This window comes from Micropterus dolomieu, linkage group LG01 (genome assembly GCF_021292245.1).
Source record: "Micropterus dolomieu isolate WLL.071019.BEF.003 ecotype Adirondacks linkage group LG01, ASM2129224v1, whole genome shotgun sequence".
Classification (NCBI taxonomy): Eukaryota; Metazoa; Chordata; class Actinopteri; order Centrarchiformes; family Centrarchidae; genus Micropterus; species Micropterus dolomieu.
Window position 1 is genome coordinate 36,745,236 of NC_060150.1, and position 14,316 is coordinate 36,759,551.

Consider the following 14,316-nt stretch of genomic DNA (forward strand, 5'->3'; position numbering starts at 1 on the left):
AAAGATGCCGATGGCAATAAGGTGTTGAGTGGAGCATTAAGGATTTCTGATGGGAACGTTCAAACAGCCTGGGAAAGAAATCAGAGCCCGAGCTCTGAGGGAACGAGCGCCTCCCTCCAAAGCGTGACTGTGAGTACATTTAACATCACAGCACAGATAAACAAACATAAACTTTAACGATTTGTATGACGTTGCCTCTGGGAAATTCCTGTGGCTACGATGCCAGTAAGTGCAGCGACGTAAAATTCACATTTTCTTCTTTCATCGGCTCAAAGTGACATAATCTCATTGATTTCAGGATGGGGAAGGAGAGGAATATATATCTGACTGTGAAGAAGAAGACACCTGTCTTTATCCCTCTCCTGCAAAGACAAAACTCTGCTCTGTCCACATCAGACCTCATGTGGGCAACCTCTCAGATTACCCATACTGCATCACACCTCAGCAAATAGTATGTTGATTGGATTTTATCCACATGCATGCATTTTACCACTTAGACGCTTTGTAGCTTTTAGCCATATGAATAATTTCGCATTTTCTTTCTGTCATTTATCTCAAGGTGATACCAGCTAACAGTAGCGGTACAAACCATGTATCTTTTACTCCCCTCACTCTTTCCGGGTCAGTTTGCGAGTCCAGATGTGTGGGCTTGGCTCTGGGCTTCATGAGTCTGGACTCCGAGGTAGCATGTTCAACACTCAAAACACTTTTTCAGTTTTAAATCCTGGGAAAAAAAGGCAAACAGTAGAGGACTCTGATGCACCCTCTGTTTACAGACGGCTGCCTGTATCCCAGGTAAAGTTGGAAGAGCTCAGGGTTTAGATTTGGAGCCTGTCAGAGTGGATCTACTAGCAGTCGTAAGGCCTGCAGTGTAAGCCATTACAATCACACTATTTATGTCCCCAAAGCCCTCAATACATCCAGTTGAATTTATGTTTCCTAAATTAAAATTAGCTGAGGTTAAGCAGAAGGAGCTTTGAGTTGGTCTGATTAAGTTGTATGTCTTCCTCTTGGCTCCCTGTTGCTGCAGGCTGTTGGTGCAGATGGAGGAGGATGAAGGGGTGCTAGAGTTTCGTGCCTCAGCCGGTGATTTAATGAGGGAAGAATCAGAGAAGGAGGTAGGTCTGGGAAATCTATAACACTAATGAACAGTGCTCTGACATACTGAAGTGCACGGCCGAGGTATTGATCCCGAGGTGTGCTGTATTTCTGGCCAGTCATGCTCACTAGTCGTTTTTCTGGTTGTTTTGCGCCGTAGCTGGCAGTGCGCGAATTTGACATCACACAGACTCTTCAGCTGAAAAACAACTCAGAAATGCTCCTACACTTCAGACTAGGGTGTCAGCCTCCATTTTTAGTGCTCAAGCCGCAGCCTCGAGCCCGGACCAGTGCCTCCAGCAACCTGCCTACTGGTGACAGTCAGTCTCTGGTGCTGAAGCCACAACACAGCATGCAGGTGAGACAAGGAGAGGCGGCCATGTTGTGGATAATATATACTGTAGATATGGTAGCAGAAAGATTTTTATCTAAGGGTGTGTTATCTTGTTGTTCTCGACACGTAAGTTGAACTCTTTCCTGTGAATACCAGGTGAAGGTGGCCTTCCACTGCTCCCTGTCCCTTCTGGACCATGCAGACCAGGCAGATGAGGACGTCCCTCCTGAGGTGACACTGACCCACAGTGCATGTGGGCAGAGGACGCTGAGGTTCCAGCAGAACCTCCTGATCCTCTACAGCAACAGCACCCTGCAGGTCAGAGTCTGTAGTGCAGCTCTGAGAAAATGAAATAACACTGTATAATAATTTGTATGTTATTCACAAAGTTCACGTCTGCTCTGCTCTGTGCAGACAGTGCCGCTCTGTGCACATCTGGATCTTGCCACAATGCGTCTGTCCAGTGACAGCATCAACTTTGGGTTCTGCTACATCGGTCAGACGCAGACAATAGAAGTCAACCTCTACAGCCATGGAGCCCACACATACTGGAAAGCAGTTATAGGTAACTACTGATCTGTCTTCTATATTCGTTTGGCATTCACTCCTGTGCTCTTACATTAGCTCTGGGGTTTGGTTGGGTCTGGGATTTAGACCTAACTTGGCTACACTAGCTGTAATTATTAATGTTTTTACACACACACTACTTTGGACTGCCAGTTAATATATATCAATTTTCATATCATTACTTTCTGTAACAGCAGGAATGTGTCTGCCTCTTCCCTCCTCATTATAATCAGTTTGGAGCTTTATAATGAGAGAGTTTCCTTCTGTTATGCAGTAATAATTGTATTGCCCAGAAAATTATGTCTATAATGTTGCACCAAATAATGATGCCCATTGTGTCAATTATAATTCATATTCCTTTGTTCGCAAAGCTTGTCAACCTATAATTGACCTAATATACTAGTAGTGTGTTTCACTGTGTGTGTGTGTGTGTGTGTGTGTGTGTGTAGAGTCTGATGAAGGATACTCCCATGCGTTCAGAGTGACACCAGACTTTGGGCTTCTCAGGTCCAAGGAGCTCCATGTTAACCGCTATAGCCAGTGTCTTCAGATCAGCTTCACTCCCAGGTAAATAAACCACAGACCACTAACACAATGTCTACACGGGAATTATGTTAAGCGTGAACTGAGAAGGTGAAAAACATATTGACATTTTGCTACCATATGCAAAACTTGCTTAATTACAGATGTTTGCATATTGTGTGTCATAGTGAGGACAGAGCGTTCAGGGCCATTGCATTAATCCAGTCTCCTCTGGTGAAGAACCCCCTCATCCTGCAGCTCCAGGGAACGGGATCCTTTGATGAGGCGCACAGCTCTAACTAGGCATCCTAATAATATCAGTCACCACCTGCTATTTAACCTGCTCTCCTTAAATCAACTTATTTATAGTCCTTTTGTAAGAATGGAAATAAATATAAAGGACACATAAAGAAGAAGTTGTAACTGGTTTTCTATCAAGATGGTTTAAAGTAGATATTCATAAGATCCTCATTGAGATACAGGCACTAAAACTCTGCATGTTTACATATTAATGAAGTATTTACGCAGTTAAATATTAATGTGAGTTGTGATGACACATGTAGCTCAACACACTTAATCACCATCACCACCATTTATGTTACAAAGATGTATTTAGCCTAATGTACAACAGCCTTAGCTTAGTAGCATGTGATAATAAAGGTTATCAAAACCTCACCTAATTGCATCCAGTCTCTCTGCAAAATAAATATTTCAAAATTAATAACAATCAAACTCTTTCATTAAGCGATGTTTCAAATCACTATTTGTCATCACAGTAAAAAGTCTTGATTTCTAGTCTTCTCCCAGTCTCCCAGTCCAGTCCCAGTGTACGTGGACACCATGCGACAGACCCTTGAAACCATTTTCAGAACAGGAAACCACAGGAGATGGATACTAGGAAAGTCTGTTGGATCATTGATACCAGATGTGTTTTTCAAGTGGGGTTTTATCAAATGAGTCTTGTATTTCTCTAACTAACGAACAGCAGCTCTGTAGTTGTTGGCAAAAACCTTCTGCCTCTGTGTTTGTGCTTTTTGAGCTGTTATCACCTGACAGGCAGTTGACTCTGGAGGATGACCCATAGCAGTGGCTCCTCTCTTGGGATTCTCCACTGGGAATCTCAGCTTTGCCACAGGAAATACATTATTTACTGTAAAGTTTAATCTGTAAAAAGAAATTACTTCCCCAGTATTTTAAGGTTTTGGCCTGACTGCTAGCGGCTACAGTTCACCCTGAAGGAAAATGGATTTTTCTAGAAAACCCTTTTAGCAAAATCAAAAATGGCCGCCACAAGGATAAACACTAGTAGTGCTTCCAAGGCATGTTCAATACACATAACAGGAGGGAGAACTATGGCAGAACAAAATCTTTGACTGTAGACTCACAACCAGACAGCACAGGTGCTCCTCCATCCCTGACTTGGTTGGAGTTAACTATAACAGATACGTGTGTGTGAACTGCTGCAGGAGATTAATTCATGTGTCAATTCCAGCATTGTTACTTAACAAACACCTGCTGTGTCATAATTCACTCCTGCATGCTTGAATTCACATTATTCATGAATGGAATAAATATGTGTGCAAAAAGGACCCTTTTCCTGGTAAATTTGCAAATGTAAGCAGCAATGTGCTCCAAAAATGTTTTCATATAGCCTACAGATCAATGTGACAAATGGCTGTGTTGTTAGCATGACGTTTAAATTATGAATTGTTTTTAGTTACTTTGTTGTCAATAACAGGTTATAAATACACAGTCAGACAAACTGACACATGTCATGACAAAATAATACTCCCCATTACCATAAATACCCATTTACACAACGTGAAGAAGCAAACACATCCTCCTTTTCTCCAGAGACCCCAAATCTCTCTGAATCACTCTGTGAAGTGATGCTGCAGAAAGCACAACACACACACACACACACACACACACACACACCGCCTATTATTGTTCATAACAGCTGCCTGTGGTGTTCGTCGACAGCACAGTTCGGCGGTACAGACATCTACAAGTGCCGCAAATCCACAGAGGGATGCAAATGTCCAATTGATATTCATTGCACTCAAGCAGTCTTACACAGAGCAAGGGCACTTCTGATTACAATAAAACAGAGCTGTGTGGAACTAATCTGAAGAGAGCAATGCTGGAGCCAAGGTCAGCGAAGCATTGTTATTCCCATAGTCTGGGCTAATACGCCAGAAAAAAAAAAAACTGCCCGGGGTTAAATGTTTGTGCCCATCATAAATTATTAGTAGTCTCTTCTCTAGCTTACACTGCAATGATTCAGCAGCCTGACAAGAGGACAATCTACTGTTAAGATGTTTTCAATCATTCCCTGAGTTATGAGACACTGCTGCATTTTATGGTCTGTTTCACTGTCACTGCCCATTAGTCTGGAGCTCACGTTGCCTGATTTGAACACTGCTGATTGAACACAACATGCTCTCCACACTGCCAGAAAAACAGTGACTTGGTTCTCAGTTGTGTCCAAATGTTACAGCTTTCTTGCCCACGGTCAAGGAGAAAATCAATTATCTGTTGTTGTTTTTTATGCAGACAGATTTGATTCAGATTCAAAGTATTTGGATGAAAATACCCGCTTGATTTTTTTCATTATGAAAAACAAAAGGAACTTTAAAAGAGTGAAACGGTGAGTCAAACACAATTTCCACCGTTTTTTTTGTGTTAATCTCAAGAGCATTATTATAACCCCACTCGACCACTGTTCATGCCCTAAGCAAATGAATAAAACGGCCCAGGGTGGCCTGAGTTACTTAGCAAAATGATCACATACAAACAAATCAAATTAGATCTTTTTTTTTCAGTAATGATCAAATATTGACGGTGTAGTTAAGGGGAGCCTCAATAATTAAAATTACAGCTGTGTCCAGTCAGCTTGATGTCTAGTTTACGCGTGACTGCTGTTTTAACAAAATTCAAATTACTATATTTCATCACTATGACATATTTTAATATAGTATGACATCACCCAATACAATAACATATCCTAATATACTATGACATCACAATATTCTGACATGTTATTTTATGATGACAGCAGTTCTTACTAGGTCATGTGATGGGAAAACAGCAAAATAATAAACCTGTCCACCACAGAATTCCACTCACAGATTTTTTATTGATGAAACAAATTCTTATTGATTTTAGTCATTATAATGAGAGCTAGGCTATGTAAAAACCTTACTAATTATTTCCTTGATGACAGACTCGATGCTGCTACTTATTCTGCTTCCAAAAACATGTTTTCCTGCTGCTCTCTGCTCTCCTGCTGTCTCTCCTGTCCAACAACAACAATAAACGAATGAATCCTCAAATAATCAAGATTAACGTAACAGACGCCACCACTGTTTGAGGCAGGTCAATGCTCCTATTAGTTATTTTTCATTAGTAAAGGTGCTTTTAAAAAAAAAAAAGTTTAGAACTGGATTAGAATTGAATATTTTAATAAGACTAAATATTGTTTTTAGAGCAGCAACAGTAGGTTAATGCAGCAAAAACACAGCAGATTCACTACATACTCTGTAATGTCTACTATATTATATATGCTTTCTACATGTTTATGCTTGTTGAACAGGTGTAGTGGTCGACCAATATTGGTTTTCAATGGCAGATGCTGATGCAGATATTTAGATCCAATAGAGCTGGCATATAATGCCAATATCAAAACAAAGACAGGGCATTCCATTAAAGGTTCAGTGTGTGATATTTAGGAGGATCTACTGACAGAAATGCAATATAATATATGTAACTATGTTTTTAGTGGTCTATAAGGACTTTAGGTTAGGAGGTTCTGCTGGAACCTCATTGTATACTACACAGACTAACAGCAACCTCACCACTAGATGCCACTAAATCTTATAACCTTCAAGTTATTTTTTATAAACATGGACATTGCAATTACATGCAAACTACAACATACAATTATGTACAAGCACCAGATGCGCTGTATGTCATATTTATTGCCATTAAAATAGTGTTGCGTTTTCAGCTCAGTAAGGTCAAGTGTCAACTCTAAAGTTTTGCTCCTTTAACAGAGAAGACTTATTATCCAAATGAGGTTGTGCACATTGCAGTGAGACACTTACCTTTGCTGAGGTCCATGTGCTGACTCTGCTGGAGCATGGCCGTTTAGGTATGTAAAAACATATTCTGTTATTTGGTTGTGTGGTTTATAGTTGAATGTGATAAAGTTCCCTCTAGCCCTTCCAATGAATAAAACGTGATGCATGCACTGCACTGGTACCCTTTTTTAAATTCTCCTTTTCGCCCCTGCCCCTCAGACAGTCCGCCACTGATGTCCACTTCAATATTTTTATTCTTTTATGTTGCATAATCAAGTGTACCGTTTTACAAATCAAGGTCCTCCTACACACCATTATTCTTTCCGATTTGATTATGATCCTATACCTTATCCCTCCACCTCCCAGCCCACAAGGGAAACAAACAGAAGTGCAATCACTATTACACACAAACACAAAAGGAGAGAAAAAAAATTAGGAGAAACAAATTACAACACAAACACTCACTCAAGGGAAGCAGCTCAGTAAACATATGCTATGTTATAATATAAGTGCTCCCCCACCAGACATTAAATCTGATTACAATTCTGAATTGATATATTCATGTAGACCTATTTCTGAAGTTCAAATGGTGAAACATCCTCGATACTATTTAAAACTGGTTTCCAGGAATAAAGGAATTGGTTCAATCTATTTCTGCTTATGTACTGTAGCTTTCAAGAGGGATTAGATTCATCCACTGATGTCACTTGAAAGCACATTAATCAGGTCCTGAAGATGTCTTACTATAATATATTGCAAGACTCATCCCCCTAAAATGCACCACAAAGCACCACATAAAGTCATTCCTGCCTGTCGCCATCAAACTCTTTAACTCCTCACTCAAAGTGTCTGAACCTTAGTTAGTTATTTTAATGGACCTTATAGTGCAATATTATCTGTTTTAATATTTAATGTATGATAGTCTCTGCTTCAATTCTACTTCTATTTATTCACCATGTTAATAATGTTAATATTGTATCCATACTCCTTCATGATTTTTCTTATATTTATATTTTTTCTTTATATTTTATATTTATAATATAATATGTGTTTGAATATCCTAAATATTTTAATATAATGTAGTCTTTGTTTCAACGACTGGAAGTTTGTGGAACAAGTGGTAATTGCATGGAATCGATGTTGTACTTACTCCAGGTGTCCACACGGGGGCGGTACTTCCTCCAGTTTGACGCCGCCGTCTTAGAAACGCACCACCGGAGAGCGTCACTACTTCCTGGAGCTCACGTTATTGCTGACATCAGAAGCGCAGCTGAGGGGAAAACTCAGCCCCCCACTGTAATGTGTGTGTGGAGACAAGCGAAGAGCAGGGTGGAAAAACTTTACTCTGAAACCTATCAACCAGTTTGATAGCCTCTGTAAACACAGCTCTGGATTATGCACCCGGGAGAAGAGAAGATCTTTCTGCCTAGTAAAACATTGTATTTGTAATTTCTGCGCTTCAGTAGCAGAGCGCAGTTTCCGGGATATCAGCCCTCTCTTTTGGGAAGATTTGCTCTGCATCAGTTGGGATTTTGTCCGCTTTTCTTGACGTTGACCTGGCAACTTACACTCGTCAATTAATTCATCTTCATAAACCCTGCAGCCACAACTACAACATGGAGACACATAGATAACAAGGTAAGATCACCCAAGGAAGAGAGAGAATGTCTCCATTTGTTTGGTGCCAGATACTGAGATCACTGCTTTTAGACTGTTATCTGTGTATAACACATGAAATGCCAGGACATTGAACTAGACTTGCAGCCATTATCCATTTCGCATTTTGCAGTTTAAATTGCTGTTCTAATCAAACACAAGCATGTGCAGCATGTTAACTGACAGCAGCGTCAGCGGATAGGCCATCTTGAAAGTGGAAACTGTTTCTTGGACAACCCCAAATGTATTTCATTGGAGGTACAGGGTTATAATCAGCACACTTTTTGTTGCAAGAAGTTAAATTGCCATTTTGCTCTGCTAGAATAAAGGTTTGCATTTAATCAGTGGTTATTACCAGTGCCAAATACTCTGTAATAAATTGCATGTCTGGAGGTGTGAGTGATTTCTGGAAAGTCATAGTCATCTTGTGCATGTAGACTCATTCGTGGTCTGTATCTGCTTTCTCTCTGCTGTCAGTCTTCCAGACCTCTGTGATTCACAGTGGTCAGTGAAACCTGTGTTTTCCTTGAAATTAGAGTACCCAGCTCTTGTCCTGGAAAGGCCTTTACAAAATCTTCCTGGTCCCTGCCCCTTTTCTATCCATGCATTTTCAAAGTAGCTGTGGAGTCCATTCTGAGGCCATTACAGTGTAAGAGTGAGGAGGACAATGCTGATGAGCTTCATCCAGAGCTCACCACATAGCTTGTTCCTGCAATGGCAGACCTCTGAGACAATCCGCCAGATTAGATTTTAATGAGGCCATCATGTTCATCAAATCAAATCAATATGAACTGCACTCACAGGAGTCTGAGCATCAAGCTGACTGATGAGTTTATCAGCACATTGGCGCGCCCTCAGGCCTTAAAGTGAGAGTCAACCTGTCAAGTGGAAACCGCCCACAGATACAGTTGGTGTGCCTCAAGCAAAACAATCCATTTGGCTGATAACGGAACTGGATCCCACAGTAAAAGTGCCGGCCAGAGAGAGAAGCGACGGGTTACTGATTGTGCTTTGATGGGACTAATGAAGAAAAGTGTCTGATACAAGAACACAACGTTGATGTTGTTTGCCATGTGCATAAGGAGAGTTTCAATGCGCCTCGTTTCATTCTGATAAAAGGTTTGGAGAAAGCATTTGTGGCCTGTGTTGTCCTTCTTAAAAGGAGTGCTTGAGAAATATGTCATGTACTGCAGAGTTCACTCACGCAGGCTATATTCCACTTACGAGAAAATTGTGTTCATCTATTAACTCTCCTTAACATCCCGCTGTCGCCTCTCAGGACGAACCTCAAGCTGGCTCCTTTTTGCGAGTCATTAGCTGAGTACCTTAATCAGAGCGAAGGCGACCTCTTCTCCCTCGCATTCTCCCTCCAATGAGGAGGGATGCTATCATATGCTGGTTTCACAGAAGCCTGACCGCATGCCAGACGCCCACTGACCAGTGGGGCTGGAGGTGAAAGTTCACTGTGACTCATATAAGCAGGCTCATTATCTTCCCTTGAAGGCCTGTTTTTGGACGTTGCCTGGTTACACTAGAAACCTAACATGTTTGTCATTAGATGTGAGAGAGTGTCATAGCTTTTTAACTAGTCTGACACAGAATATTAGATAGTATACTTCTGTGCATTCATACCATGCCAGACAGCAGAGGTGTTGTGTTCAATGAACAGTGGCTTTGGAAACTAATCAGAGCCCGTCACTTTTCACACATTTTCAACAGAAAGCCCGCTTTACAAACAGCGGTGTGGAGCTTGAAAGACATAGGAATTTACCCACCAAGGAGGGTCTGTGATGGCATACCGTCACTATGGTTGAGAATGCACTTGGACTGCCATACCAATGAGCCCGGCTCTTTGTCGTTGTTGCCAAAGATGCATATTTGGTACCCCGTAGACCCGTGTTTGAATCCGGGTAGGGAGACTGCTCTCGCCCTTTTGCTACAGGGTCTAGCGGAAAAATGCTGTTGATTGCATTATGGGAAATGTAGGAGTCTGTCCAAATCAAAGGACTAAAAGTCAAGATATCTTGGCCTCTGATGTTCTCGATTTTTCGTCACCAACCGCCAAACCAAGCTGTTAATTCCAAGGAATTCTCTTAGATAGCATTATGTTGAGCCATATAGCCAGAGACAGGGACAAAAACCATTTATAGTTTCATATAGCACTGAAAAATTGCAGGAGCCATTATGTTTGGTACCGCCATGACTCTTCCTAAAGCTACCAGTCTGACCATGCTCAGGAACCAGGCAAGAAAGATCTGGATGTAAAAACCAAGTAACCATTGTAAGAGAGCTTCAGTCCTCTGCAGAGATGGGAACAACAGTCAGACAGCTCTCATCACATCAATCAGAGCTTTGTGGTAGATTGGATGTTAGAAAGAAGTCTCTCTGTAGTATACCACTAAAGAGAGACTTCTCAGGCCTTGCCAGATGGCAGAAAGGACTCTGAGCATTAGAGGAAAAAGATTGTCTAGTCTGACAATAAAAGAAATTGAGCTCTTTGGCCTGATTGCCAAGAACTGTCTGACACCAGCCAAATACCAGCCACCTGGATTGTACCATCTCCACGGTGAAGCAAGCAAGTTGCACCATCATGCATCTTAGCTGCAGAGACCGCGAGACAGGTCAGGACAGAGAGAACAACACGCTGGGACAAATACAGATGTATCCTTGAGGAAAATAATCTTCAGAGTATACACGACCTCAGAATTAAGCAAGGATTCACCTCACACTTGCTAAACAATGTGACAGAGCTGAAGCTAGTGCAAAGATACTGCTCACAGTGGTGCTTCTGCACGATAATACTGAATTAAGAGCCTGGTTACATATATGAAACGTCAGAGTTTCTTTGTCATTAAACTTTACAGAAATTACAATGGATAATGGACTTTCCACTGTGATATACTTTCAAGAAAATACAACTTTTGTCACTTTTGAATTACGCCTACAGCAGAGGAAAATGTGGGGAAAGAGAAGGGGTCTGAATGCTTTCCGAAGTCAATCTGGGTCTCCTTTCTTTATCTGTGAGAGTGTGGTAAGGTCCAGCCCCCTCCTCTCCAGAAACCAAGAGGAAGTTGTCCTGATTGAGCTTTGTCTGCCGGCTTGTCTGACCGTAAGGACAATGCCATCAGCAGCAGCAAATCCTGAGCCTTGCAAGGACAGCCAGACAACACACTGCCAGACTGGATTTTAATACTGAGGACAAGATTGTGTAAATGGATATGTGAAATATCGTAACTGGTTATTCATCCTTTTATTTGATGTATTCAAATACATGTATATAAATGAGCAAGTGAGGCCCGGTTTGTAGTTTGTTGCTGAGATGTAATCATGAAATTGCTTTTGGATTTTTCATTGTCACTCTCACTCAGCCTCTCGAGTGTCAAAAGACACTCTTCATGGATAAACCTTTGGTGGCAAAGTAGAAAGACTTTCTTGTCACTTCCTGAAGCACAGCTGTTTGACATTTTGTCTCACAAAATGGGTTTAAGTCTATGAGCTGGCTCTGCACGGCTGCCTTTGGGTGGAGAAACACAATGAATGAATGTGCTTGTAATAGCATATCACCGCATAATGGAAAAGACAGCTTACTTTACAGATTGTGTGTAGATTCCTCTCGGGGTGGGGAGAATATGGTTGGAGTGATCATTGGAGGTGATATATTTTGGATAACAGGAGAATCACTCCTTCATTTGGCTATTTTTAGCTAGTGTTGTGTGGTTGATGATAATGGCAGACAGATCTACTTATCGCTGAGCTAATAGAGCCATCCCTTCCACTGAGGAGGATCCTCTTACACTGGGGTCTGATTGGTACCAGTGGACTGACTTAACATAGTATATCCATTTCCCCTATAGGCCCTGATTATACTGATGGCTTTCTCCTATGATTACTGTTGTTTCCTTGGAATTTCATTGGTTCAAAAAAACTGGTGATGAAACCAGTGCTTAAACCTGTGAGTGATGAATCAGTTTATAATATAATCAAGTTATTTATCAAGAAAAAAAGGCACAAAACATTTGCTGGTTTGGTCTGCTGTTCATCTCTGTTATAAACAATATATATATTTCAAATTTGGCCTGTTGGTCAAATAAAATAGACGATTTTAAAGTGTCTTCTTGGAGTCTGGGAAATTATATTGACATTTTTCATTTTTTTCTTTGATATCTGGCTATGAGGTGTATTGCATGTTTTTCTACAAAACCCTTTTTAAGACTAATAGTCTACAGCAAGGCTAGCAGTTTTTTGATAGTGCACAGCGATGGTTTTAGTGAAGTCTGCATGCCAACATGCACACAATGATGATAGTTGCATGCTGATAGTTAGCAGGTCATTTCGTTTTGTTTCACAAAGACTGGACGGCAGATACACTGTATATACACTACATTGTATTATGCATGATCGATGTTTGATTGACTCTGGCTTGGATTCTGTGATTGTAGATACACCCTAAAAGGTATTTATTCAGTGACACACACCTGAGTAAGCTCTATGCCTCTGTCTGTATGATGAAGAATTGGGCTGTAAATGTTGTACTCCTTCTAAATGTAATGGAGAAAAATGTGTCCTTATGAAAGAGAAATCATCTACGCTTTATGCGGACTGTTTTGCACACAAGTAGCAGATAATGTTCACCATGTTCCCCATCTTGATTTGGTGTGTTACCATGCTAACATTTGCTACTTAGCACTAAACACAATGAAAAGCTGAGGTTGAATAGCGGGTTGTTAGTTTTATAGGTATTAGGTCGTAAACCAAAGTGTCAGTCAATTAAACATTTTGACGTGATGATGGTGCTACATGAAAAGTATGTGGATCACCAAAAGTTAGTAGCATTCATCCTCTGGGGATCATGAATGTCTGCATAAAATGTCATGCGAATCCATTTTAGTCTGCTCTGGACCAATGCGGTGAACAAACCAACCTAGAACTCATCTAAAAAGGCCAAATATTTTCTATCCTCTTTTTGAATGTTGGAATTTGCTGTTTTGCTCTGCTTTCTGTCCTATAATATACTTGTGTTTTGGCCAGTTGGTTAGATAAAACAAGCTATTTCAAAGCTTTGGAAAATTGTCGTGTCCTTTTTACCCCATTATTACATCCCTAAATGAAACTTACTAGTGCTCTACAGAATAAAAAGATTGAGCGCCCTCGAATAAATGGCACTTCAGTGCAGTTGAAATGCGATATCCAAATTTGTAAATAATGGCATCAAATCAAAATGGAAATTCCTTTATTTGAAATAAAACATAGATTTAGTGCCAGATGACAGGAAGAGTCTTCTTGAAGCTGTTAAGCTGAGTGTCCCATTGAAAAGCTTTGAACTCTCTTCTCAGCAATAACTCCTGTGAGACAAAGCAAGGGGAGCCAAGGTTATGATAAATGAGTGCCATGGCCCCACATGGAGCGATGTTCTCCCAACACCACCCAGAAGTCCTCAAGTGATTCCCCACATAGAAAACCCTCAGTGTGCAGGAGGACATACTGTATTGTCTTACTTCCCAGAATCAGCCTGCATAATGCTTCTGACTCATGTGGCCGAGGACCAGACTTGGCAAGCATTCAGGGGACAGGACACCCTTGCCACTGACCTTTTTATAATATGTAAGTCACCTAAGTGTCCATGGCTTACTAATGACCACTCACTTCCTGCCTGTGTTGCAATTCAGACGGCCTACCGGGTATTGTGACTAGCTCACGTCTCTTCATGATTTCATTCCTGTGATGCATTATATTTCACCTTAACAGTGCAGATTTGTGTTGTTCTTATGTGTTTTGGATACAGCTTTTAAAAGCCTATGTTTTTAGAAATGTGGATATATTTAGTCTACTGGTCCAGGTGTCCATTGGCTTCCATTAATTTCTATACGAGATGAAAATCTTATTTTGTGTCCGAATGACATAATGGTTATAAGAGTGCAGTGCAAACTTCATATTGCAGATGAACCTGCATTTAAACTGGATTAGGACACAGTGAATATAGTCTTTGGTTTAAATGTGATGAGTTACACAACATAAGCACATGTTAAGAGTCTGCTCATTTTGATACTGTACAGAAAT

General features: G+C 40.8%; 2 protein-coding genes across 6 annotated transcripts in view; both read left to right on the forward strand.

Moving 5' to 3' along the window:
* dlec1 (DLEC1 cilia and flagella associated protein) overlaps window positions 1-3,196 on the forward strand; it is a 15,240-nt gene extending 12,044 nt beyond the window's left edge. The window contains exons 30-39 of one of the 5 annotated variants that reach the window (XR_006828021.1): window positions 22-129; window positions 299-451; window positions 560-682; window positions 777-871; window positions 1,031-1,118; window positions 1,259-1,456; window positions 1,589-1,750; window positions 1,847-1,997; window positions 2,406-2,566; window positions 2,710-2,724. Coding sequence is in view for 4 of the 5 variants with exons in the window: in XM_046068273.1 (XP_045924229.1) it covers window positions 5-129; window positions 299-451; window positions 560-682; window positions 777-871; window positions 1,031-1,118; window positions 1,259-1,456; window positions 1,589-1,750; window positions 1,847-1,997; window positions 2,449-2,566; window positions 2,710-2,824 (1,328 nt within the window). In the remaining variant the exon portion in view is untranslated. Of the gene's footprint in view, window positions 1-4; window positions 130-298; window positions 452-559; window positions 683-776; window positions 872-1,030; window positions 1,119-1,258; window positions 1,457-1,588; window positions 1,751-1,846; window positions 1,998-2,405; window positions 2,567-2,709 lie in introns of those variants that run through there. The other 4 variants (XM_046068265.1, XM_046068273.1, XM_046068256.1 and 1 more) reach the window with 4 other exon arrangements.
* Window positions 3,197-7,878: 4,682 nt separating this feature from the next.
* Window positions 7,879-14,316, forward strand: part of map3k22 (mitogen-activated protein kinase kinase kinase 22) — a 40,491-nt gene continuing 34,053 nt past the window's right edge. Inside the window, exon 1 of the mRNA XM_046068299.1 lies at window positions 7,879-8,241. The gene's annotated coding sequence lies outside the window, so the exon portion shown is untranslated. The remainder of the gene's footprint in view (window positions 8,242-14,316) is intronic.